The sequence below is a fragment of the Bubalus bubalis genome, chromosome 18 (genome assembly GCF_019923935.1).
Source record: "Bubalus bubalis isolate 160015118507 breed Murrah chromosome 18, NDDB_SH_1, whole genome shotgun sequence".
Taxonomy (NCBI): domain Eukaryota; kingdom Metazoa; phylum Chordata; class Mammalia; order Artiodactyla; family Bovidae; genus Bubalus; species Bubalus bubalis.
The window spans coordinates 48,310,981-48,338,014 of record NC_059174.1 but is presented as its reverse complement, the minus strand read 5'-3'; the positions used below and the strand labels follow the sequence as shown (position 1 = coordinate 48,338,014).

Below are 27,034 nucleotides of genomic sequence, written 5' to 3'. Positions count from 1 at the left end.
TCCAACTCTTTGTGACCCCATGGACTATACAGTCCATGGAATTCTCCAGGCCAGAATACTGGAGTGGGTAGCCTTTCCCTTCTCCAGGGGATCTTTCCAACCCACTGACTTCTTTAAAAAAAAAAAAAAAAAATCCGGAATCCATACTATCTAGTCCTAGATCTTTCAGATAAAGGACTGTGTGTGGATCTATACTGAAAACCTTAATAATAATACAACAATTTTACAACCTGTATCAGAAAATGCTTTGAAAGGTGGATGGTACAAATAATGAGAGGTAGCGTTTACTGGGTGGTGGTGGTGGTGTTCAGTCGCTAAGTTGAGTCTGACTCTTTGCGACCCCACGGACTGCAGCATGCCAGGCTTCCCTGAGTTTGCTCAAACTCATGTCCTTTGAGTTGGTGATGCCATCCAACCATCTCATCCTCTGCCATCCCTTTCTCCTCCCACCTTCAATCTTTCCCAGCATCAGGGTCTTTTCCAGTGAGTCGGCTCTTCACTTCAGGTGGCCAAATATTGGAGCTTTAGCTTCAGCATCAGTCCTTCCAATGAATATTCTTGGTTGATTTCCTTTAGGATGGACTGGTTGGATCTCCTTGCAGTCCAAGTGACTCTCAAGAGTCTTCTCCAGCACCACAGTTCAAAAGCATCAATTCTTTGGCACTCAGCCTTCTTTATGGTCCAAATCTCACATCTGTACATGACTACTAAAAAAACCATAGTTTTGACTATATGGATCTTTGTTGGCAAAGTGATGTCTGCTTTTTAATATGTTCTCTAGATTTGTCATAGCTACTTCTTCAAGGAGCAAGTGTCTTTTAATTTCATGGCCGCTACAGACGCCGATCTCACACCGTCCTCATGGCAGCGCTGTGGTGCCTTTCCCAGGCTTCCAGTGGAGGGGACCTGGGAGAGGAGGCTTAAACCCCTTTTTGTGTGACCCCCAAGCAAGTGACTCACACCTTATGCGAAGCCTACCCATCTCTGGGCCTCAGTTTCTCAGGAGAGGAGGCAGCTGCAGAGAACTACATATAAAGCATTTAGCCTAGTTGGTAGAGACAGAATAAGGGCAAAGTAGGTGATTAAATACTTCATCCCACTCTGTGCACGTGTGTGCTTAGACTCTCAGTCATGTCTGACTCTTTGTGACCTCATGAACTGTAGCCCACCAGGCTCCTTTGTCCATGGGGATTCTCCAGGCAAGAACACTGGAGTGGATTGCCATGCCCTCCTCCAGGGGATCTTTCCAACCCAGGTCTCCGGCATTGCAGGCAGATTCTTCACCATCTGAGTCACCAGGGGAGCCCTCATCCCACTGGGGGATTGTAAGTAGAGAAAAAAAGTATGGAAGACCCCTGTAAGTCAATGATCATTCGAGAAAGCAGGTTTGAGACTTCCCTGGTGGTCGGGAGGCCCATCGGATTGCATAGGACTACACAGGGAACCCCATGAAGCGGGCACAGGTTCCATCCCTGATCGGGGAACTAAGATCTCACATGCCAAAACTAAGACCCAGTGGGGCCAAAAAATATTAAAAAAAAAAAGAAGAAGAAGAAGAAGAAGAAGAAAGCAGGTTTGCTTAAGCACAAAGCCAAGCAGACTTGCTTAGCAACAAAAACCATGGAACAGAAGCCTGAGACATGCCCCCAGACGGTAAAAATGATGGTGAAACGAGACCCATATCCTGTCCAGTGAGCTCAGTAAGTTAATAATACCTAGGAAATGCTCCTCTGGGCACACCAAAAATAAAAATATAAGGAAAGGGTGACATTATACTGAAACCTGAGATGATTTACTATTCTTAGCATATGTTACCGCCTCTTTGCTCATTTCCATTATGCCAGAACAGGGCTGGCTGGACCAGGTAGGGACATGAAAACTCCACCTGACATGAAGGAGGAGCTGATGATGGAAGCTTGACATCTACTTAAGAATGAGGAAAAAGGTGGTTTTCCCCCCCTCCCCACTTTTTCTTTGATTATAAAACTGCAGCCCACTAAATTCTCAGGGTGAATTCAAGCCTCCTATACTAATAAACTCTTTCCTTACCTGTCTCTCTGCCTCTCATTGAATTCTTTCTGCCCCGAGACAGAAGCACCTACACTGTACTAAGTACAGAGACACATTCTATCAGTTCCATAGTGCCTGTGATGACTGAGCACTGGGGTAACTGGGATTGCTGGTGATTTCCTAGTAGCCTCCCAGGTGGCGCTAGTGGTAAAGAACCCGCCTGCCAATGCAGCAGACGTAAGAGACCCAAGTTCAATTCCTGGGTCAGAAAGATCCCCTGGAGGAGGGCATGGCAACGCACTGCGGTATTCCTGCTTGGAGAATCCTATGGATAGAGGAGCCTGGTGGGCTACAGTCCATGGTATTGCAAAGAGGCGGACACAACTGAAGCAACTTAGCACGCATGCATGGGAGGCCTGCAGTTCAGAAGGCTGCCTCTAAGATGTGTAAGGTCAGTCCTTGAGTGCACACCATCTAGGGCAATCAGGAAAAAAAAAAAAAAAATCACCGTGAAGGGCAACGGCAGAGGTCAAGAGAGACATGGGTCTTGGTCCCATCCTTACTGTGAACCTCGGATTAATTCTCTTGTCTGCAATTTAGGGGAGGGGCAGATTTCGAATGTAGCATCACCCAGGTTGTCGCCCCAGGAGTTTGTGTGGCAGAGATGTTCAACTTAAGAACAGGCCTGGGCTTCTGAGACACTACCCTGGGGACACAACATAAATTCCAGAGAATTCCTGCAGACAGAAGCTTCAGTCCAAGTGTTTTCCACCAAGCCCAGGGTTGGAGTCACAGCTCAGCCATTTACTAGGAGTAAACAGATGGTGAAAGAGACGTGAATGCTGGAGGCAGCTGGAGGCAGGTGGCTGTGAGGCAGGAGATAGATGGACCCAGTCTGAACAGCCAGAGTTTGTCCCCTGTGGGCAGGTCCTCCAAGATGAGAAGCCAGAGAAGCGCTGGGCCCTGCCCAGATAAGAAATAAAAGACCCCATGTTCCTCATTCTTGAAGTCAAGGAGACATTCTCAACTACACATGCGCAGAAAGGCTCCTTGGAGGTCTAAAGGCAGGGGGGCGTCACCTCATGGTAAGTGATGTCAACCTACCGTAGGCCTCTTGGCTAAGAGAAGCTGAGGCACAGATGGGAGTGTTAGTTGCTCAATCCTGTCTGACTCTTTGTGGTCCCATGGACCGTAGGCGGCCAGGCTCCTTTGTCCATGGACTTCTCCTGCCAAGAATACTGCAGTGGGTTGCCATATTCTCCTCCAGGGGATCTTCCCCAGTCAGGGACCGAACCCAGGTCTCTGGCATTGCAGGCAGATTCTTTACCGTCTGAGCCACCAGGCAAGCCCCTGCAGACGGGAGGACCCTGAAATAAACCAAATACAGACTCAGAACCAGGCAAAGCAAGATGATTGGCCAAAGGAAACCCGGAAGAAATGCCCCCATCTGGCCCTCCCGTGTGTCTATCCCTTTTTCTTCCAAAAAATACTTTCCGTCTCTATGTGGAAACTCATTTCTATACAGTTGATGGGCCAAGGCCTTGTCACTGTCCCTGGTGGTCTAGTGGTTAGGATTCAGCGCTTTCACTGCCACCGCTAGACCTCAATCTCTAGCCGGAGCCTGCTTCAAGCCATTCAAGATCAGCTGGAATAAGAAGCAAAGAGGGGAATTTGGGGAGTCGGGGCAGACGGGACAATTCCCATCGCAGGAGGCTCCGCGGGGGGAGGCAGAACTCTCCCATTGGAGATGCCTGCGGTGAATGTCCTCCCCGCACCTCGCCACCCCGCCTTCACCGACCCACCCCAGTCTTAGATCGCGAGGGCAGCAGGTAACCACGTGGAGAAAGTATAGACTTTCCAAAGGAGCGATGAGCAGGCCCCCAAATCCGGGAGCGCAGGGATTGGGTCTCCACCCCGCCAGCCTCGCGGCAGCTGAGCCCTCCCCCGCCGCCTGCGGCCTCCCAGACCCCGCCCCTCCCCCGCTCCGGCTCCGCGCAGCCGCCCGCCTGCCCGCTGGACTTCACAGTCTCCAGCCCCCGGCTCCAGACTTCAGCCGCCGCCACCACCCCCCCCACCCTCCTAGAGGACTCCCTGGGCGGGGCCGATCCCAAGGAGCACCCCCCCGGACTGCCTCTCAGAGCAGGGTGGGGAAGGGGATCGTAGTCCGCCGCCACCTCCGAGCAGGCCGCCAGGTGAGCGCCGGGACAGGTAGGGACCGAGGTCGGGACCGGTGTCCGTCCACACTCGCAGCTGGGGCGCCCCGGGGAGGATTTCCGTCCCAGGCCCGGCCCGGAGTGGCGTGTCCCTGGAGTCCTGCGCCCCATCACGCCTTCCCCCGCTTCTGCCCCTTTAAGTCCAGAGTTACACGAACGCACGTTTGAAAGCCCCAGATCGTAGGAAAAGGGCTTGGCTATAAAACCGGTCCTCTAAAGCCCTCGCCTCTCCGCCCGCCGGCTGGTCTGAGGAGGCCACTATTAAACACCACCCCCACCCCCACCCCCACCCCCCACGTACTCGACCAACACGTGTTCAACAGCAGCTGGTAAAAGGCCTGACCACTTTTTACCAATTCTGTTTTTTGTGTCCTCTGGCTGGCAGGAGAATCTACGAATTGGAAGATCTTAGAGCGCTGTTTCTTGCCTTAGCAACTTGGGCACAGTTTGTTTTTAGCTGCTGCCGCTGTACCCAATTTAAACTTTGTTCTAAGTTAACTTTTGCAGTGACCGGTCATATTTGTTAATGTTCCATGTCTTGATCTTTCAACTTTAGACTGCAGCTGTTTACCGCTATTTTGAAAGACTATAGTATTACCAATCTACTTTTAAAATAGACAATAACATTTTTTTTTTAGTGTCCCAGTAACACAAGTACATACGACAAAGGTTTGCATGCAGTATCAATCCTTTAAACAAGCGCAGTCTCCTCTGCAGCTAGTTTTTAAATTTTGTAATTAAATTACTTTTCGGAGATGGCAGAAGTAACTTGTGATCCCTCTGGTAGTTCCTTCCAAATCTTTAAAGCAAATTCTTCCATTGTTATTTGTTAGTTTATCAACTTTTACACAATATCTGCAGTCTTTTGCTAAAAATAGATGGGGACAGAAGCTTATCATCTCCAGGGTTTCTCTCCTCCCTGTATAATCACAACATTCCTTTTAGCTAATAATTTTTTGTAAACTTTTGTTTCTTTTTCTTTAAGCATATCCATATATATTTGTATATTCTATATACATATATAGAATCTGTTGACTCTCCTTTTAATAAAGTTTTCATATTTATTTAAATGCTAATTTTTCAATCAAGATATACATATGGTTCACAAATCAAATATAAATGAGACTGCCTTATTTTTTCCCTATGATAAAAGTAATATAATCCGTTTAACAAAAATGGAAAAGGCCGGGGCAGTGTTTTTTGTTTTTGTTTTGTTTTGGCGATACTAGCTCCTAGACCAGGTGTCCAAAAAACCCGGCCCTTGGCAGTGAGATTTTGGAGTCCTAACCACTGGACTGCTAGGTAATTCCCAGGGGCAGTCTTTTAGATTAAAAGAGATTGGAGAGAAATAAGCATCCCCAGCAGTGTGTGAGTCCCATCTTTGTTTGGTCTTCCAAACAGTACAATTCCAGAAGACCTTGGAACAATGAGAAAAAGTGTTCATAGACTGAGTATTAGATAGTAGATTGAATTTCTCTTAGTGGGTTGAGAGATAATAGACCTATAAAGGGTTCTTATTCTTTCTTAGGAGATGCATATTCAGGTATTTAATAGTTCATCAAAAGAGAGAGAGAAAGCAAATATGGCAAAATATGGAACAGAGATATCCATTTTAACTATATTTTCAGCTTTTCTGTATGGTGACATTTTTATGGTGAAATCTAGGGACGATAAAGACGATTTACCAGCAGAAACTAACACAGCATTGTAAAGCATCTATACTCCAATAAAAACAAATAAATAAAATGCATTGAGACAGAAAAATAAACAAATATAAAAAATAAAGAAAGATAAAAGTTTAGAAACTCAGAGATGAATACATGCATAGTGGCACGACCCTGGAGTCCTCCACCCCAATCTGCCCCTTGCTTGTTTGGTGACCCCAGGTTGATTGCTTCCCTCCTCCAAGCCTCAGTTTCCCCAGCTGAAAATAGCACCGGCCTCATGGGGTTGTTGGTGAGACTTCTGTGAGATCTTGGAAAGCACTTTCCACGTGCGTGCCTGGAGGATTTAGTGTTCAGTTAACAGTAGCTGTTAGTATTTTGTGAAGGGTTTTTCTTAACAACCATGGTCAGCTCACCTGTGAATAATTATCCATAACATCATAACTGCTCTTGGGGCTCAATAATCGTAGCGCACAGGCTTAGCTGCCCCTGAAGCACATGGGATCTTAGTTTTCAGACCAGGGATGAACCTGCGTCCCCTGCACTGGAAGGCAGATTCTAAACCACTGAACCACTAGGACCGTCCATCTTTTGCCTTTTTTTAAATTCACCAGGTGGCTCTGATCTTGCCATTGGTGCAGTTTTCTGTCCTGCTGTGTTTTGTTCCTTCCTAGGCACGAATCCCCTGAACCTACATTCCTCCAGGCGTGGTTTCAGTGGCTGCATGATTCTGACATAAGGAGGTGCAGCCCCAGAGTCCAGTCCCATAGCTGGCCTTGACCGCTAATCATTGTCATACCACTCACAACGGCAGCTAACACTTGTTGAAGACCAGCCTTGATCTTGTTTTATTTCCCCCTCACCGTGGGAAGTGAGAGTTCCTACAAGTCCACAGCGTGTTAGCCCAAACTTTTGCTATTCGGTGCATTTGGGGAACTGAATATGAGGCACAAAGAACCATCCTGTGTATTACATATGATCCTTATTGGAGTAGACTTCCCTGATGGTCCAGTGGTTGGGAATCTGCTTGCTAATGCAAGAGACACAGGTTAGATCCTGGTCCGGGAGGATTCCACATGCGAAGGGGCAACTAAGCCTGTGCATCACAGCTACTGAACCCACACTCCAGAGCCCACAAGCCACAACTACCGGAGCCCCACGCCTAGACAAGACAAGGCGTGGGGCTCTTCCAGGACAAGAGAAACTCCCACAATAAAAAGCCCGCCCACGGAAACCAGAGAGCAGCCCCTGCTCTCCGCAGAGAATCCTGCGTGCAGCAACAAAGCCATAGGGCAGCCAAAAATAAATAATTACTTAAAACTTTTTCCAAAAAAAATCCCTAGCAGGACTGGGGAGTGATCAAACACACAGATAATTCTTCAGTGAAATGCATGTTCATATCATAAATTAAAATCTTCCATCAGTTCCAGGCAGGTCTGCCACCAAGTGGGTCTATGAAAGCCTTGGTTTTCGGAGCTTTCGGATTTAGGGATTGTGGAGTGTGGTGGTGGTTTAGTCACTCAGTCATATCCAACTTTTCGACCCCATGGACTCTAACCCACCAGGCTCCTCTGTCCATGGGATTTCCCAGGCAAGAATACAGGAGTGACTTGCCATTTCTTCCTCCAGGGGATCTTCCCAACCTAGGGATCAAACCCAGGTCTCCTGCATTGCAGGTAGATTCTTTACTGACTGAGCCACCAGGGAGGCCTGGAGAGGACATGTGGACATTCACATCCCATTTTCCAGAGGAGAAATCTACACTGAGAGAGGGAAACCCATTTGCCCAAGTTCATGAAAAAGTTTGAGTTTGGGCTGAGGCTAACCTGGGGCTGGCTGAATATGCAGCTGACAAAGTTTCACCTCTCCGCAGTGCCACCTCCTCTGCAGGCTGTCGCCAGCAATTCCCAAAACCAGTGTCCCTGGCTGGCCCTGTGATGCCCCAGAAATGTCAGTGCTGCCTCCAGGGAATGAGATGATGCACGTAAAGAATTTCCCAGGGTGCCTCACACCAAGAAAGCATCGACAAATGTGAACTGTTAATCTGTACTAAGATGCAATTCGACTGTTCCCTTCTTTGACTTAAATAATCATGGTGTTCATTGATAGCATTAATAATTTTTTAAATTGTAAAATATAACACTCATACAGAAAAGTACATGAAATATATAACAAAGTATATAACGAGCACCCAGGCCAATAAGGAGAACATTGCCAGCCCCCTAGATGTTTCTCTGGTTAGAAGCCTTCTCCTTCCCCACAGGGGGAACCAGCATCCTGACTTTTATAATGCTCGTTTCCCGGCTTGGTTATTTTGTTTTGTGTTGTTGTGTGTGTGTGTGTGTGTTTTAATATTTAGTATTTGTTTATTTGGCTGCACTGGGTCTTAGTTGTGGCACACAGGATCTTCAATCTTTGTTGTGGCATGTGGGATCTAGTTCCCCAAGCAGGAGCTGAACCCAAGCCCCCTTGGTGGCTCAGATGGTAAAGAATATACGTGCTATGCAGGAGATCTGGGTTCGATCTCTGGGTCAGGAAGATGCCCTGGAGAAGGGAATGGCTACCCATTCCAGTATTCTTGTCTGTCCATGGGGGTCGCAGAGAGTCGGACACGACTGAGCGACTAACACTTTCCTCTGCATTAGGAGCATGAAGTCTTAGCCACTAGATCACCAGGGAAGTTTCTGCTTGTTTTATATATATATGTATATACAGGCGGGAGGAGAAGGGGACGACAGAGGATGAGATGATTGGGTGGCATCACCGATGCAATGGACATTATTTTGGGCAAGCGCCAGTGATGGTGATGGACAGAGAAGCCTGGTGTGCTGCAGTCCATGGGGTCACAAAGAGTCAGACACAATTGAGTGACTGAACTGATATATAATATATATATGTGTATATATATATATGATTTTAGTACCTGTATGTACGTTCATAAATAGGATTTATTAGTTTAGCCTGTTTGTAAACTTTCTAAAAATCACTGGTGTGAGAATATAATTTATCATCCAATTTTCAAACCAGGCAATTTTGGAAGCGATAGGGGTCACTGATATTTACCCTAATTACCCTGGGACACTAGGTGTAAATCAGGACTGCCCCAGGCCACCCCGACTGTCTGGTTGTCCTGGGACTCACACTCTGGATGACTTGTGTCTCTGGTAAATTTCACCCCAAATTATGCTTTTGAGGTCCATTTGTGCTGTTGTGTTTACTTATTGTTATTGCTACTTAGTCTTCCATTCTATGACTACCTTATTTCATTTATACACCCTATGTGGGTACCTGGATCATTTCCAGGTTGGAGCTATGAGGGGCAATGCTGTCGTGAATATTCTAGTATATGTTTCCTGGCTTTAGGGTCAAATTGCCAGCTTGTTGGAAAGGCACTTTTCTAACTTCAGTTAAAAAAAAAATCCCCAACTAGTTTCCAAAGTGGTTGCACCAATTTTTACTCTCATCAGGTGTGTATGGGAGTTCTCACTGATTGTAAATTATGGTAACGTTGTATTATTGGTTGGTTGGTTTTTTTTTTTAATAAAAGCATTTTCTTTAATACACATGATATCCATGATTTTTAAACTAGAATATACCAAAATCCAAAGTAACTGTCTCTCATCTCACCCATGCTGTGGTTCAGAAGGCAGTTGGATAACTGAGAAGGTGATGACGGTGAAAATGACAGAGAAATAGAGGAATTCAAAATCGTCTATTACTGTCAGCTATGAAAGATGGTATTTAGCTCAATGTGTATTCACTCCACTAGTTTTTAACACTTGTACTTTTTTTAAGATCATTTCTTATTTACCTTTGAGACTTTACATTTTATGCTTCACTTGTATTTTTTTTATCCTGGCAACTTTTGATTCCCGTGATACTAAGTGAGTGAGAGGAGTGTCTTGGCTTCCCCTCCCCCACCTTTCCTTTCCCATCTTGTCGGTAATGCATTTGCTTTCACGCCATCAAGGCTGATTACATCTATCGCCTGTTCTATTACCCTATTTAAGTCTCACACGCTGTAACTGTAAAGTGTGCAGGATTTGGGTTTTTTTTTTTTTTTTGACAGCTTGATTGAAGTAATTTACATACCATAAAATTCAGCCCTGTTGAGTGTACGATTCAGTGATTTAGTGAGTTTTCCGAGTTTAGCAGCCAGCAGTACAGTTTTAGAGCATTTCTATCACCTCCAAAATAGCCATTGTGCCTAGTTGCGGTCACTCCTTGTTCCCACACCCAGTCACAGCAACTCCTCATCTTTCCCTATATTTAGATCGGTCTCTTCTGGACATTTCATATAGATCCATCATACAGTATGTAGCCTTTTGTATCCAGCACTTTCACTTAGCGTGCTGTCTTAGGGTTCATTCTCACTGTATCCTGTACCATTACTCCTTTATTGTTTTGTTTTGTTTTGACTTTTGGCTGCACTGGGTCTTCCTTGCTGTGCATGGTCTTTCTCTAGTTGCCATTAAGCAGGGGCTCTAGGGTGCTGGGGTTCAGTGGTTGCAGCAGGAGGTCTCAGTAGTTGACCCACAGCTTGTGGAATCTTCCCTGATTAGGGATCAAACCCGTGTCCCCTGCAGGCGGGTTCTTCTTCTTCTTCTTCTTTTTTTTTTTTGCAGGCAGATTCTTAAACACTGCACCACCAGGGGAGTCCTCATTCCTTTTAGTGTTGAACAGTATTCCACTGTATGGATAGACCACATATTGCTTACCATTCACCAGTTGATAGACACCTGGGTTGTTTTCCAATATATAATGCTGCTGTGCACTTTGGCAGTCAAGTCAGTCTTTGTGTGACATACCTTTTCATTTCTCTTGGGTAGATAGCCTAGTGGTAGAATTGCTGTGTTTCAAACTTCCAGTGGTTAAGACTCCAGGCTTCCAATGCGGGGGGCACAAGTTTGATCCCTGGTTGAGGAACTAGGATCCCATATTCCTTGAAGCCAAAATAAATAAATACATAATTTAAAAAAAAAAGAATTGTTGGATTTCATGGTAAATTTATATTTCACTTCTCTTTTTTTAAATGTTCAACTTTTATAGAAACTGTTTTCCAAAGAGGCTTTACCATTTTACATTCCCATCAGCGGTGTATAAGGGTCCCGGGTTCTCCCTGTCCTCACCAATCTTTTGGACAGCAGCCATTCTAGAGAGCATGAAGTGGCATCTCACTGTGATTTTAATTTGCATTTCCTTCATGACTAATGATGTTGAGCATCTTTTCACATGCTTATTGCTGTGCTAAGTCACTTCAGTTATGCTGACTCTTTGTGATCCTATGGACTGTAGCCAGCCAGGCTCCTCTGTCCACAAGATTCTCCAGACAAGAGTACTAGAGTGGGTTGCCATGGCCTCCTCCAGGGGATTTTCCCGACCCAGGGATCAAACCCGTGTCTCTTGCATTAGCAGGTGGGTTCTTAACGACTAGTGCCAGCTGGGAAGCCCGCATTTGCTTATTAGTCCTTTGTATTTCTTCTTTGGTGAAATGTCTATTCAAATCTTTTGTCAATTTTTAAATTGATATGTCATATTATTGAATTTTAAGTGTTCTTTATATAATCTAGATTTAAGTCTTTTATCAAGTGTGTGATATACAAATATTTTCTGCCAATCTATAGCTTGTCTTTCATTTTCTTAATAATGTCTTTTGAAGTACAAAGGTTTAAAATTTTGGTAATGTTTAATTAACCCATTTTTTCTTTTATAAATCATACTTTTGGTATTATATCCAAGAAATCTTTTTTTTTTTTTAATATTTGTTTATTTAGCCACATCAGGTCTTAGTTGCCACATGTGGGATCTCTAGTTGTGGCCCACAGGCTTAGTTGCTCTCAGGCATGTGAGATCTTAGTTCCCCGACTAGGGATTGAACTCATGTACCCTGCATTGCAAGGTGAATTCTTAACTTCTGGGTCACCAGGGAAGTCCATGCCACTCCACTTCTGACTGCTGTGTACATCATTTCACCTCTCTGGGCCTCAGTTTCCTCATGTTGTGACAATCAATGGGAATAATACAGAAACCACAAAGATCATCCCCAATCAGTTCCTGGGTTTGAAGATCTGTCTCTTCTGACCTACACTGTGCTATAATAATTTTTTTTCCTTTAAATGCACTGCTAACATTTAAAAATCGGGTGATTTCACATAAACACAGGGATTTCCAGTCTCTTGACAAACTGGAAGATGTGGCCAAACTAGGCCCACCTTCCTACTGGGCAGTAAGTCAGCCAGAGTGAGTGCCTCCACGCTGGGCTCTTCTCTCCGGACTGACAGAGGCACCACCACTCCCTGTTGGCTTGCACTCAGTCCACCTCACTTAGAGACAGAACCCCAGGTGGTGTTAGTGGTAAAGAACCTGCCTGCCAGTGCAGGAGACATAAGAGACCTGGGTCCCATACCTGGGTCGGGAAGATCCCCTGGAGGAGAGCACGGCAGCCCACACTGTATCCTTGCCTGGAGAATCCCATGGATGGAGGAACCTGGCGGCTTACAGTCCATAGGGTCACGAAGTGTTTTGGACGTGACTTAGCACGCACGCAGCACAGGACCAGCTGTTGTAATTGTGAGGCCAGCCAGGGGCGGTGGTATGAGTGGGGACTCAAATCCATGCCTTGCTCCAGTCACCAGGTCATGCTACCCCAGGCTTGCCTTCACCCAGAAGAGGTGCCTTAAAAAAAAAAAAAAAAAAAATCTACCTAAAGACTCTACAGGCCAGGCAGGCCCTGATTATCTCTAGCTCAGTCTTCCTTCTTGAAGGAGAAGGCATGCCAAATCTTTGTACATGCAAATAATTCTAAAGAGCGAGAAATTTTCAATCTTGTTTTTTGGGGGGTTTTCTGTTTGTTTGTTTGACTATAATTCCCTGTGCTGTACAGTATACCCTTGTTGCTTATATATTTCATTTGTTTTTAATTTTTTATTTATTTGGCTGTATGCATGCATGCTAAGTCGCTTCAGTTGTGTCCAACTCTTGGCAAACCTATGGACTGCTGCCCGCCAGGTTCCTTTATCCTTGGGATTCTCCAGGCAAGAATACTGGAGTGAGTTGCCATGCCCTTTCCCAGGGGATCTTCCCAACCCGGGGATCAAACCTGCCTCTCTACATTGGCAGGTGGGCTCTTTACCACTAACACCACCTGGAAAGCCCTTATTTGCCTTCACTGGGTCCCAGTTGCGGCAGCAAGTGAACTCTTAGTTGGGGCTTATGGGCTCTAGGTCCCTGACCAGGAATTGAACCTGGGCCCCCTGCATTGGCAGCTCAGGGTCTTAGCCACTTGACCACCAGAGACATCTCAATCCTGTTTCTTGATGATATTTCTGCAACCATTTGTTGTAGGTTAGGAACAACACTGGCAGGACTTCCCTCCCTGACAGTCCAGTGATTAGGACTGGGCGCTTTCACTGCTGAGGGCTCGGGTTCAATCCCAGGTTGGGAAACTAAGATCCTGCAAGTAGCACAGTGTGGCCAAAAAATAAAATAGAGACAACACCGGCACCACTGTTCAAGAGTAAAGTGTTAAAATTGATAAGGGAGAATGTCAGGTAGAGGAAAATCTCTCCAAGGAATGAAACGGAAGCCATTCTACCTACAATTGAAAAGATTGACCATACAAGGTGCTAGGACGTGCCGCTGTCATACATGTTGGTGGGAGTGCACAGTCATGCTGAAAAAAAATGATTGGGTGTGTTCTCGTAAACAACATGCGATCCAAGAATTCCACTCCTACATATTTACTCATGGGAAATGAAAACATATGTCCAGACAACCACTTGAATGTGAATGTTCATAGAAGCTTTATTCATAACAGCCTCAAGCTGGAAACAATCCAAATGTCCATCATGCCGAGTGAGTAAACAGATTGTGGTTTATCTGTTCAATGGAGTACTACTCAGTGATAAACAGGAGTGAGCTGGCGATTAATACAGCAATGATGTGACTGAATCACACACTATTCTGCTGAAGGAAAGAAGATACAGGGGTGCATCCTATGGTTATCACTCAGGGTCCAATCCAGAGACTGAAACCACACAGTAATTTGAAGGGAGAATGTTTAATATACAGATTTATTCATCATAGCAGGGGATTACAGTTAGAAGGAATAGCTACTGAGAAATAAAGAGAATGGTAAAGAATATAAAATGGCAAATACAGAAAACAGCCTCTACCCCTAAGATCTAAGATAGAGAGCTTGAGAAAGGTGTCAGCTCCAGACTGTCCTTGGCAGTCCCAGAATCCCTCACGCTTTGGGGGTTTTTGTTTTTCTTTAACATTTATTTTTATTTGGCTACGCCAGGTCTTAGCTGTGGCATGCAGGATCTAGTTCCCTGGCCAGGGGTTGAACCCTGGCTCCCTGTATTGGGAACATGGAGCCTTACGCCACTGGAACACCAGGGAAGTCCCTAGACCCTGATGCTTTGGAAGAACACTTGGACATGGCTCACTAAAGGGCAAAGGAGTCCCTTTAGTGCTCTGGCTGTGGAACTTGCTGGAAATCCACCCTCTGGAAGTTGCCAGAAGTCAGTCCTTTAAGGATGCTAGGGAAAACAGTTCACAAGGAAGTATCTCACCAGAAGTACTCAGCCAATAAACCAGCTGAAGTGGGTGCCAGGGCAAGATGCTGGCTGAGGGGTGCTCCTCACTGCCAGGCACTGGAGAAGCCTACACCCTTGTGAATGTGGCAGGAAAAGCTGCCTGCCTTTGGAGAACCATCTGGAAGCTAGATGGTTAAAGCTCAACATTCAGGAAGAAAACTAAGATCATGGCATCTGGTCCCATCACTTCATGGGAAATAGATGGGGAAACAGTGGAAACAGTGTCAGACTTTATTTTTTGAGGCTCCAAAATCACTGCAGATGGTGACTGCAGCCATGAAATTAAAAGACTCTTACTCCTTGGAAGGAAAGTTATGACCAACCTAGACAGCATATTAAAAAGCAGAGACATTACTTGGCCAAGAAAGGTCCGTCTAGTCAAGGCTATGGTTTTTCCAGTGGTCATGTATGGATGTGAGAGTTGGACTGTGAAGAAAGCTGAGCGTCGAAGAATTGATGCTTTTGAACTATAGTGTTGGAGAAGACTCTTGAGAGTCCCTTGGACTGCAGGGAGATCCAACCAGTCCATTCTAAAGGAGATCAGTCCTGGGTGTTCTTTGGAAGGAATGATGCTAAAGCTGAAACTCCAGTACTTTGGCCACCTCATGCGAAGAGTTGACTCACTGGAAAAGACTGTGATGCTGGGAGGGATTGGGGGCAGGAGGAGAAGGGGACGACAGAGGATGAGATGGCTGGATGGCATCACTGACTCGATGGACGTGAGTCTGAGTGAACTCCGGGAGTTGGTGATGGACAGGGAGGCCTGGCGTGAGTTCGAGTGAACTCTGGGAGTTGGTGATGGACAGGGAGGCCTGGCGTGCTGCGATTCATGGGGTCGCAAAGAGTCGGACACGACTGAGCGACTGAACTGAACTGAACTGAACTGAACTGGAAGCTAGAAGCAAAACCGTTTCCGCCTGCAACACCTCTCTGGCTCCCTCTACTGGAAAACTTTAACATGGCAGCCGGCGAAGGAAGAAGATTTAAATGCCTAAACGCCAGTTTCTCGACTTGGAGCTGTGAGGCAGTAAATTGGTAACTGGCACACCATATGATTCCATTTATATGAAACTCTAGAAAAGAAAACTTGTAGTGACAAAAAACAAATTAGTGGTTGGGGTGGAGGTGGGAAAGGGTAAACATTCTAGAGTAACAGAAATGCCACCTCTTGTTTATGAGGATGGTTGTACCATCGCATACAGTTGTTAGAACACAGACTGTACACTTGAAATGTTTGCATTTTATTGGATGTAAATTAGACATCCGTGAATTTTTTTTTAATTTTTAAAAATTTCTGGGAAATAGGACTCTTGGGCAAATATAAATGGAATATATGCATGCATGCACACACCACAGAAAGTCGCTCAGTCGTGCCTGACTATTTGCAACCCCATGGACCATACAGTCCCTGGAATTCCCCAGGCCAGAATACTGGAGTGGATAGCCATTCCCTTCTTTAGGGGATCTTCCCAAACCAGGGGTCAAACCCAGGTCTCCCTCATTGCAGGCGGATTCTTTACCAGCTGAGCTACCAGGGAAGAACCGCAGCAATGTGCCCCAAATCCCACCACTGAGATTCCCTCGCTTATCCTGGTGCATTCACTGTATCTCCGTGAAGTGTTACTGGAGGTAATTCCTGGCTTTGGATTGGTGCCCTGTTCATGCATTCTCCCTCAGGAGTTCAAGTTCAACATGGGTGCCCTAGGTAGTTGGCAAGAGTTTTGAAAGGGAGATGAGTTGAACATGTGCCCACCCGCCTCTCCCATTTCCCTTCTCCCCAAGGGAGATCCACAAAGGGCATCTCACTAGGTTCAGATTACCAAATCTTCATCCAAAGAGTGAAATCCTATTAGTTCTTGTATGACATGGGGTCTTACTTATTCCTTGAGTCCCAGACATGACTTAAGGATATTTCTCCTTCACTGCTCACATCCAGCCCTTGAGATAGAATAGTTATTCATATGGCACATGTTACAGACAAGAAAACTGAGGCTCAGAGGCCAGCAACATGCCAAAGTGATGGCCTGCCCAAGAAAAGGCAGAACCAGATTGTTTTTTTTTTTTTTTCCGGCTGTGCTGAGAGTTTGTTGCTGGTCTGGTTTTTCTCTAGTTGCAACGAGCAGGGACTACTCTCTAGTTGCGACATTCAGGCTTCTCATTGCAGTGGCTTCTCGTTGCAGAGCACAGGCTCGTTATTGTGGAGCATGGACTTAGTTGCTCCAAGGCATCTGAGGTCTTCCCTGATCAGGGACTGAACCCGTGTCTCCTGCCTTGGCAGGTGGATTCTTTACCCTTGAGCCACCAGGGAAGCCCAGAACCAGGATTTGAACCTGGATTATCTGCCTCTATAGTGGGAGCTCCTGACCACCAGCTGTCCTGCTGGGAGCAGCAGCCTAGAGAGAGTCCTGGAAACCCTCAGCCGCTCCCTGCCCCCAGCAGAGGGTCCTAATAGGATTTACCAATATTGCATCTTTGACAGTCAAATCTTTTCTACCCCCATGATTGTATTCTGAAAAAATTCAGGCATACAGAAACGCTCAAATAATTATACAGTGACTCCTAAGATAGGGAGACAAAGACAATGCCTATGTATTTTTTTTAGACTGATACTGAAACATTGCCATTCAGAGCAACTGTTTGTTCAGTATTCCAAATTCATAAAACAAAAGTTAGTGGCATGACACTTCAAGTACAAAAAAGTATAAATACCACAGCAAGTACAATCATACATTTATAAATATACAAAGGTTGGGACTTCCCTGATGGTTCAGCAGTTAAGACCCTGCAGTCTCACTGCAGGGGGCAAGGGTTTGATCCCTAGTGGGGGAACTAAAGATCTTGCATGCCGCATGGCCCAGCCCCCCAAAATTAATAAATGATAAATAAGCAATGGTTGCACCTAAGTTATCCCAATATATTATTAGTTGATCAAATCATAAAAGTAATTTCAAAATCGATGGAAGTATACTTGCTAAATTTAATAAAGATAAAATTAACAAAGTTAAGAAAATTAACCAAGTAAAAATGACGCTATAGGGCTTCCCAGGTGGCGTGGTGGTAAAGAATCTGCCTGCCAATGTAGGAGACACAGATTCGATTCCTGATCCGAGAAGATTCCAGATGCCTCCAGACAACTAAGCCCGTGCGTCACAACTATGGAGCCTGTGCTCTAGATCCTGGGAGCCGCAACTACTGAAACCCTTGCGCCCTAGACCACTCTGCAAGTAGAGAAAAGCCCGAGCAGCAGTGAAGACCCAGCGCAGCCAAAAATAAGAATAATAAATAAAATTACTTTCAAAAACGCTATGTAAAATGAAGATAGTTTAATGAATAATGAGCTGTGAAAATGAAATGATATTATTGGATCTTCATCAAGAGTAACTACTCTGGGAAAAGTGTGCAGCTAGCAGGAGAGACCACGTGGAGATGGAGAACTGCCTGGGGATTCCCAGCCAGAGTCCCCTGGTCCAGCGCTCAGCGGAGGAGTGACGAACTTTCAGAAGATGACTAAGTGCCATGCTCTGCCTGAGGACCACGGCACAAGAGCCCCTGAGAACCATGTGACTGAGCCCAGGTAGTCCCCAGGACCATCAAAAATAATCATAAAACAATGTTTATTATACCATGGCAATCAATGGTTTTACCACTGAGTCATGGGGGTATTTTTGTGCGAAATTTTCCAGTCACTCTAAAAAGGCCCTACACAATTCGAGGAACCACCGAGGAAAGAGAGACGCTACCTCTTAATAGTTTCGAGGGTTCTTGAATTTAAAAATAATCCTTTTGTGGTCACTTTGGGCAGCACATATATACTAAAATTGGAACGATACAGAGAAGACTAGCATGCCCCCTGGGCAAGGATGACCCATGTATTTGTGAAGCAGCTTCCCTTGTCGCTCAGATGGTAAAGAATCTGCCTGCAACTCGGGAGACCCAGGTTCCATCCCTGGGTGGGGAAGATCCCCTAGAGAAGGGAATGGCAACCCAGTCCAGTATTCTTGCCTGGAGAATTCCATGGACAGGGCCTGGCAGGCTACACAGTTCATGGGGTCGAAAAAAGTCGGACATGACTGAGCAACACTTTCACTTTTTAAAATCATCATCATCGTCCTCATCCTATTTTTTGTTTAATAACTTTGCAGAGAGCCTTTTGGATATCTTTCGGTTCCTTTCCATGGACTACCATCTCTGTTTTTATTGTTATTGTTTCCAGTAAACCTTTTCTAGAAACACACTGTACAGCCTGCTGAATTTTCACAAATGAACACACATGTAACCCAACTTTAGATCAAGAAACAGGAAGAAAAAAAAAAACAACTTTCAAATGAGTACCTCTGCCCAGATGGAACTTTTTTAAAAACTCATTTTATTAAAATATAGTTGATTTAAGAAAAAAAAAGCAAACAAAAAGAGAATATAGTTGATTTACAATGTTGGGTTAATTTCTGCTGTACAGCAAAGTGGTTCAGTTATACATACATACACCTTCTTTTTTCATATTCCTTTCCATTGTGGCTTATCCCAGGATATTGAACATAGTTTTCTGTGGTACACGTTAGAACCTTGGTGGGTTTTTTAAAATATTTTTTAAAAAATTATGTATTATTTATTTGGCTGCACTGAGTCTTAGTTGCAGCATGTGAGATCTAGTTCCCTGACCAGGAATCGAACTCAGGCCCCCTGCATTGGGAGCACAGAGACAGTCAATGGACCACCAGGGAAACCTCAGGATCTTGTTTATCCATTCTACTTACAATAGTTTGCATCTGCTAATCCCAAACTCTCAATCCCTCCTTCCCTCATTCCCCTCCCTCTTGGGAACTGCAAGTCTGTTCTCTCTGTCTATGAGTCTGTATCTGTTTTATAGAGAAGTTCACTTGGGTTATAGTTTAGATTCCACATGTAAGTGATATTACATGGCATTTGTCTCTTACTTCACTTAGTATAATCATCTCTGGGCCTACCTATGTTGCTGCAAATGACATTATTTCCTTCTTTTTTATAACAGAGTAGTATTCTATTATACATATGGACCACATCTTTATCCATTCCAAATGGAACTTTTAATCCTGCCTGGGATTCTCTTGGCCTTCCTCTGTGAGTAGTACCTGTCCCCTGCAATACAAGCCACTGACCATCGTTACATTTAGCAAGTGCTGCATAAGAGACCACTCAAAATGCGGTGACTTAAAACAATACCCGTTCCTTTATTATTCTGATGGCTCTGGGACTGACTGGGCTCAGCTAAGCAATTCTCAGGGGCTGCTGTGCAGGTCCCAGCAGGCAGTGATTGGGGCTGGGTCATCAGAGGGCTCATTAGCTTCCCTGTCTAGCACCTGGGATGTCGTTGTTGTTCAGTTGCTAAGTCGTGTCCAACTCTTTTTCGACCCCAGTACCCCTCCGGGCTCCTCTGTCCATGGGATTCTCCAGGCAAGAAAACTGGAATGGGTTGCCATGCCCTCCTCCAGGGGAACTTCCTCACCCAGGGATCGAACCTGGGTCTCCTGCACTGGCAGGTGGATTCTTTACCACTGAGCCACCAGCACCTAGGATGGGAAGACTCAAACAGCTGAGGCTCCCCAAGCGTATATATATATACAGGACAGCCAGACTCACACGGTGACTCAGGCGGTGGTGTGCTGGAACTGGTTCACACCAGATCCTGGGAGCGCATTGTGGACAGTGCTTTCCAACTCCAAAGTTCAGAGACATCATGTTGGTAGCTTGCCATCAGCCATGGACAGTATAGTCACACCACAGAAATCAGCAAATGCTACAATCCCTAAATCCAAAAGCTCTGAAAACCATGTCTTTCATGGATCCCCCAATCGGGGATCGAAACTGCACACCCTGGATTGGAAGGCAAAGTCTCAACCATGGGACCCCCAGGGAAGTCCAAAAGTCCGTTGTTAAACATTTAGGAGCACGCCACTGGACTCACAGCTCCCCAGGCATGCATCCCCAGACAACACAACCTCCACAACCCCTTAGCGACGTCACTTCTGTGATGCTCTGAAAAGGTGAAGCAGTCCCAAAGGCCTGCCCATGTGAAGTGGAGGGGTGTGAATGGAGAATGATCAAGTGGTGGAAAAGAGCAAGTCAGATTGGATACGTTGTTATAGCCTTTTGGAGAAGATGTCTGCTGTGCGTCACAGGTCCCTGGAAACTGAATACCAGCGTCATCCCCCAGTCACTGTGACAACCAATACAATTATCCTCCCCACCAAACACACACATACACACACACACACATCCAAACACCCTGGCAGCAGGGAGTGACCTGCCATTCTGACCCAGCCAGTAGCTGGCATTCAGCTGGGCTGGACATGGTGGCTACAAGGCACCTCATGGTCCTCAGGAGAGTATCACAGATAAGCATTTTGAATACCCAGGGGCTCATACAGTACATCACTTGAAAGTCCTTGCTCCTCAGTGAAGTCTGGCTGCCCTAGTGGTGTGAGGGGACCACTCTCAGGTCCAGAAATCCCGCACTCACCAGCAGCGATTGGCACATTCCTAAGGAGAGCTGACCCAGGGAACTAGGCTCTGGTGAGTTTCATGTCCCTGCCGGGCAAGCTGGTGGACTCACTTGTAAATTGCAGCTAATTATTAATACAACTAATAACCACCTGGGGGCAAAATACACTCTAGTCTCTAAATCCCGGCTCCACAACTTCAGTTCTCTGTTGTGGGGGCAAAGCGGAGTCAGGCTTTGTGCCATGTCCACAGACCGCTTGCCTGATAAAGGCTTAATTCTTAACAAGACGTTAATCAATTTATTTCAAAATAGTAGCAGCTGACATGAATCGAGCACTTACTGGCACTAGATGATATAACAAGCATTAGATCATTGAAGGCTCTTAACCCAGGGCAAGCTCCGAGGATCGTTTTGGCCATTAAAACACAATGATGGAATTCAGTGCAATGATGCAGCTTAAATGCTCCGCACAGTGGTTTAGGAAGGGCCCAATAAATGTCACCAGATGGAAATATCATAGCTAAATGGTTGCTCATCATGTTTTTATGGTATGTAATAATAATAGCAATTAAATTTAGTGTCTAATATATTAATATCACTTTTATTTACGAGATACCGGAGGTTATTTCTTGAGTGCTTTACCAATATTAATTCATTTCATTCTCACAACAACCCTATGAAGGAAGTATGGTTAACACCCTCATTTTCAGAAGAAGAAAGTGAGGCACAAAAAGAATAAGAGATTTGCTCTTGAGGCAAGAGGCTTAGCTGGGACTCAACCCAGGCTGGCTGTACTCAGGAATCAGCATTTCATCACTAAGCTCTTTTGCCAAGGTGTTTTGTTTTGTTTTAAATAAAGGTGTTTCGTTTTGTTATACCTCAGTTTCCTCATCTGTGAAGTGGGTTTCTGATGTGACAGTTTGTTCATTCAGTCACTTAATATCTCTTTATTGAACACTTATTATGTGTCACACACTGGTGTGGACACTGGTGTGCAGTGTGCAAAACAGCAGCAATTCTGCCCTCATGGTGATTATTACAATGTGGCTAGGGGAACAGACAGTACAGAAGATTTACTTAATTAAGTAAATTATATCAATATATGGGCTTCCCTGGTGGCTCAGATGGTAAAGAATCCGCCTGTACTTATGTGTGTGGTGTGATAGGAGTGTTAGAAAAGAATAAAGTAGGGAAAAGGGAAGGAGAAGTAGGTGATGGTCATGAGGCCCTGAAATTGTAAATATGGTGGCCAGAGACAGTCTCGTGGAGAAGTTGAGCTAAGGTTTGAAGGACGTGTGGAGGTGAACAAAGAAGTACTCTGGATCTAGGTGATGAAAACAGCCTGTGCAAAGGCTCTGAGTTATGGAGGCTGGTATGGCTGGGGCAGAGTGAGCAAGGGGAAATGAGGGCAGGGAGATGACGAGTGCTGATCACGTGGGGCTTGTGGGCCATAGTGAGCACCTTTCCCTGACCCTGATGAGTGGAGCCCAGTAGGGCTCTGAGCAGGCAGGGACTGGACCCAAACTCAGGTGTTCACAGCTGTCCTGGCCACTTGTGGGAAACAGGCTGTTGGGGAAAGGAGCAGGGAGATAGCAATGGTCCAGGTGAGAGGTGATGAGAGTGGATGAGATCCCCAAGGGAGTGAGTACTGATGGAGAATAGAGGAGGTTCAAAGACTAATCCCTGACCCTGAGATCAGAGGAAGGAGGAAGAAACAGCCAAGGAGACTGACTGGGAGCCACCAGGCAGCCGGAAGGGGTCCAGAGGGATGTGGTGGCTCAGAAGAGTGAAGTGAAGAGAGAGCGACTCCTGTGTCAGGTGCTGTTAACAGGTCAAGCAAAGTGAAGACTGAGCGAACAGTGACTACTGGTTCAGCACCAAGGGAGGTCACTGGTGGGTGACCTTGACATTTCAGGGTAGAGAAGGAGGGGCTTCCCTGGTGGCTCAGGGGATCTGCCTGCAATGCCGCAGACCCAGATTCAATCCCTGGGTCAGGTAGATCCCCTGGAGAAGGGAATGGCTACCCACTCCGGTATTCTTGCCTGGAGAATTCCATGGACAGAGGGGCCTGGCAGGCTACAGTCCATGATATCGCAAAGAGTCGGACACAACTGAGCGATTAACATTTTAAGGAGGGTAAAGCCTGATTAGAGAAGGTTTGAATAAGAATAGCAGTAGGCCATATGGAGGCAGTGAGTGTGACAACTTTTTGGAGAAGTTTTACTATAAAGAGGACCAAAGAAATGGGGTCATAGCTGGAAAGGGAGCTGGAATCAAGAGTATTTTCATTCATTTTCATATGAGATGATTCTGTGGGCTGATGAGAATGACCCAGTTCAGAGAGGGAAGCTAAGGTGCAGCAGAGAGAGAGGAGAACTATGAGACAGTGGCCTGGAATAGGCACAGTTATGGTGGGAAAGCAGAGGGCAGGGAGGGTCTATGGGGCAGTGGGGGTCTGTGGACATTCACTTTCTATCGATTTTTTTTCCTGCAAAATAAGAAGAAAGGAGGGGCTTTCATGGTGGTCCAGAGGTCAGGACTTTGTGCTTCCACCTCTTCAGGGGGAACTGGTTGGATCCCTGATTAGGGGGAACTAAGTAAGAACCTGCATGCCATACCACGTGGCCAAAAATAAATAAGAAGAAGAAAAGAGTGAAAAGGTGGAAGGAAGTGTGATGTGTTGGAGGTTAGGCGAGAAGGTGTGAAATAACTATGTATAGAGAGGAAGAGCTAGTGGATAAGAGAAATGCAATCTCATTGCCAGACAGCGCTGCAGGCACGCTTGAGTGTCAAGTTCACAAACTTGAAGTGGAGCTGGCCAGTGGAGTTGTGTGCTGTTCTTCAGCTGCTTCAAATCGTGTGAGTACAGGCACAGGTAAGTGGAGGGCTTGGATTTAACCAGGTCATGTGTGGGAGGAAGCCAGAGGAGGCCAGGGTGTATGCAAAAAATGTTTTTAATGATTAACCAAGGAACTTAAGCTGGATAAAGAAGAACTGAGAATTGATGGCGTGGGGGGCAATGAAAAAGAGGTAGGGACAAAGGATGGGAGATCATAGTGGGTTGGCAGGACTGTGGAGGGTCTAGGGCATTGGAGGGACAGAGCTGGAAAGAGAGGAGGTGATGACTGGAGAGTGAGAAGCCTGAGACGGAGGCTCTGAAGAGGCCGTTGAGACAAGGCGTAGGTGCAACCTCAGGAAAGAGGGGCTAGGAGGACAGCTGGTCAGGGATCAAGAGAGGCCCGGATGGTAGATGGGAGGATCATCAACCTGGATCTGGAAATCACCCGGAATGTTGATAAGAGCGACCTGAGTGGCAATGAGCCTAGAGCTAAAATCATGGAGAAGTGATGAGTCGTCATCTGGGTCACCAGATGATGCTGACAAGGTAACAAACGATCAACCCTGATGAGCTGGGGCGTTTGAGGGAGAGAAGGATCTGAAAACAGTACCAAGGAGCAAGATATACCCACTTGGAAGGGTCACAGGACATCTGGGTTCTGGTTAGAGCAAGAAGGTGACAAGAATGTTCAACGAAGAGATTGAGGAAATGGATTTTGCAGGACAGGTCATGGATTCCAAAGGCCAGAGAGTTGGGACACCTGGGGAATGGTTTCCCTCTCGTTGGGTTTTTCTCATAGATCTTCAGTGAGGGTGTGGTCATATGTAAAGCGCTCAGCCTGACACGAGGGCACCGGCCTGAGCAGGAAGCCGTGGCTAGTAGCCCTCCTGGGGTCATGATCAGGCTTCGGGGTTTGTTGGTCAAGGGGGAAAGTTGGGGAGAAACCGGTCGCCGTCTGGAGCCAAGTGGCAGGAACCAGATGCTGAATTTCTTAGAGCTGGCAGCCTCCCGGTCGCCCGTGTACCTGGTGAGGTCACGGTTAAGCTCTCCTTGCGTCCTGGAAGGAGAGCTGGAGGGAGGCCAGGCTGCCCTAACCCGACGACTCCTCTCTTTATCTGCAGGACTCTGGAGGCCGGAGATGGGCGCCCGGCCCTCGAGGCGGCGGCGGCTGCCCGCGGACCCGCCCATAGCCTTGGACGCGCTGCCCCCGGAGCTGCTCGTGCAGGTGCTGAGCCACGTGCCCCCGCGCGCGTTAGTGATGCGCTGCCGCCCGGTGTGCCGCGCCTGGCGCGACGTGGTGGACGGGCCCACCGTCTGGCTGCTGCAGCTGGCTCGCGACCGCAGCGCGGAGGGCCGCGCCCTCTATTCAGTGGCCCAGCGCTGCCCGCCCAACAGCGAGGATGAGGAAGAGTTCCCGCTATGCGCTCTGGCGCGCTACTGCCTGAGAGCGCCCCTAGGCCGCAACCTCATCTTCAACTCCTGCGGAGAGCGTGGGTGCCGGGGGTGGGGCCGAGGGGCGGGGCGGGGCCAGGGGTGGGACCGAAGAGACCCCATGGATGGGTGGGCGGGGCCAGGAGCCAAGGGACAAGGTCCTTGAGAAACTGGGTGGGCGAGGCCAGGGAGGAGCTGGGGAAGAGACACACTGAGTGGGAGGAGCCAGGGACTGTGGGCAGTGTTGTTCAGTTGCTCGCTCCTGTCCAACTATTTGCGGTCCCATTGACTGCAGGACGCCAGGCCTCCCTGTCCTTCATCATCTCCGGAGCTTGCTCAAACTCATGTCCATTGAGTCAGTGATGCCATCCAAACATCTCATCTTACGTCGTGCCCTTCTCCTCCTACCTTCAATCTTTCCCAGCATCAGGGTCTTTTCCAATGCGTCGGCTTTCGCATCAGGTGGCCAAAGAATTGGAGCTTCAGTGGAGGGAGTACAAATTGGTTGGCAAGACAGAGGAGGAGGCGCCAAGGGGCGGAGCCGTGGCAGAGGTGACGCTCTGCTGGAACTGTAGACTCAGTTGTTCAGTCACTAAGTCATGTCCAACTCATTGTGACCCCGTGGACTGCAGCACGCCAGGCTTCCCTGTCCTTCACCATCTCCTGGAATTTGCTCAAACTCATCCATTGAGTCGGTGACGCTATCCAACCATCTCATCCACTGTCGTCCCCTTCTCCTCCTGCCCTCAAGCTTTCCCAGCATCAGGGTTTTTCCCAATGAGTCGGGTCTTCCCATTAGGTGGCCGAAGTATTGGAGCTTCAGCATCAGTCCTTCCAATGAATATTCAGGATTGATTTCCTTTAGGATTGACTGGTTTGATTTTGCAGTCCAAGGGCGTCTCAAGAGTCTTCTTCAGCACCACAATTCGAAAACATGAAGTCTTCAGCAGTCAGCCTTCTTTATGATCCAACTCTCACATCCATACATGATTACTGGAAAAACCATAGCTTTGACTATACAGACCTTTGTCAGAAAAGTGATATCTCTGCTTTTTAATACACATAGCTTTTCTTCCAAGGAGCAAGCGTCTTTTAATTTCCTGGCTACAATCACCATCCATGGTGATTTTGGAGCCCAGGAAAATAAAATCTGCTACTGTTTCCACTTTTCCCCATCTATTTGCCATGAAGTGATGGGACTGGATGCCGTGATCTTAGTTTTTTTTAATGTTGAGTTGTAAGCCAGCTTATTCACTCTCCTGTTTCACTTTCATCAAGACGCTCTTTAGTTCCTCTTTGCTGTTTGCCATTAGAGTGGTATCATCTGCATATCAGAGGTCGTTGATATTTCTCCCAGGAATCTTGATTCCAGCTTGTGATTCATCCAACCCGGCATTTTACATGATGTACTCTGTATAGATGTTAAGTAAGCAGGGTGAAAATATACAGCCTTGATGTACTCTTTTCCCAGTTTTGACCCAGTCTGTTGTTTCATGTCTGGTTCTAACTCTTGCTTCTTGACCTGCATACAGGTTTCTCAGGAGGCAGGTAAAGTGGTCTGGTATTCCCATTTTTTATAATTTACACAGTTTGTTGTGATCCACACAGTTAAAGGCTTTAGTGTAGTCAATGAAGCGGAAGTAGATGTTTTTCTGGAATTCCCTTGCTTTTTCTATGATCTACTGGATGTTGGCAATTTGATCTCTGGTTCCTCTGTCTTTTCTAAATCCAGCTTGTATATCTGAAAGATTTTGGTTCACATACTGTCGAAGCCTAGCTTGAGGGATTTTGAGCATTAC

At 46.4% G+C, this 27,034-nt stretch overlaps 1 protein-coding gene, 1 long non-coding RNA gene and 1 other non-coding gene across 9 annotated transcripts in view; 2 read left to right on the top strand and 1 right to left on the bottom strand.

Moving 5' to 3' along the window:
* Positions 1 to 709: 709 nt before the first annotated feature.
* LOC123330471 lies at positions 710 to 4,662 on the bottom strand. 2 transcript variants are annotated; one of them, XR_006546453.2, is made up of 4 exons: positions 4,525 to 4,662; positions 3,338 to 3,377; positions 3,115 to 3,236; positions 710 to 2,973 (listed from the first exon to the last, which is right to left on the bottom strand). It is a non-coding gene; the product is annotated as an uncharacterized LOC123330471 (long non-coding RNA). The 2 variants fall into 2 exon arrangements; XR_006546452.2 differs by lacking the exon at positions 4,525 to 4,662 and having other exon boundaries at positions 3,338 to 3,936.
* FBXO17 (F-box protein 17) overlaps positions 3,864 to 27,034 on the top strand; it is a 32,217-nt gene continuing 9,046 nt past the window's right edge. For 2 of the 6 annotated variants that reach the window (XM_045163469.1, XM_045163468.1), the window contains exons 1-3: positions 3,864 to 4,202; positions 23,730 to 23,824; positions 24,926 to 25,029. In XM_045163469.1, coding sequence (XP_045019404.1) covers positions 3,879 to 4,202; positions 23,730 to 23,824; positions 24,926 to 25,029 — 523 coding nt within the window. In that variant the 5' untranslated portion in view covers positions 3,864 to 3,878. Of the gene's footprint in view, positions 4,219 to 23,729; positions 23,841 to 24,925; positions 25,295 to 27,034 lie in introns of all 6 variants that reach the window. The other 4 variants (XM_006068677.4, XM_006068681.4, XM_006068682.4 and 1 more) reach the window with 4 other exon arrangements.
* On the top strand, positions 18,271 to 18,382 carry LOC112580522. The gene has a single exon (XR_003104916.2). It is a non-coding gene; the product is annotated as a U6 spliceosomal RNA (small nuclear RNA).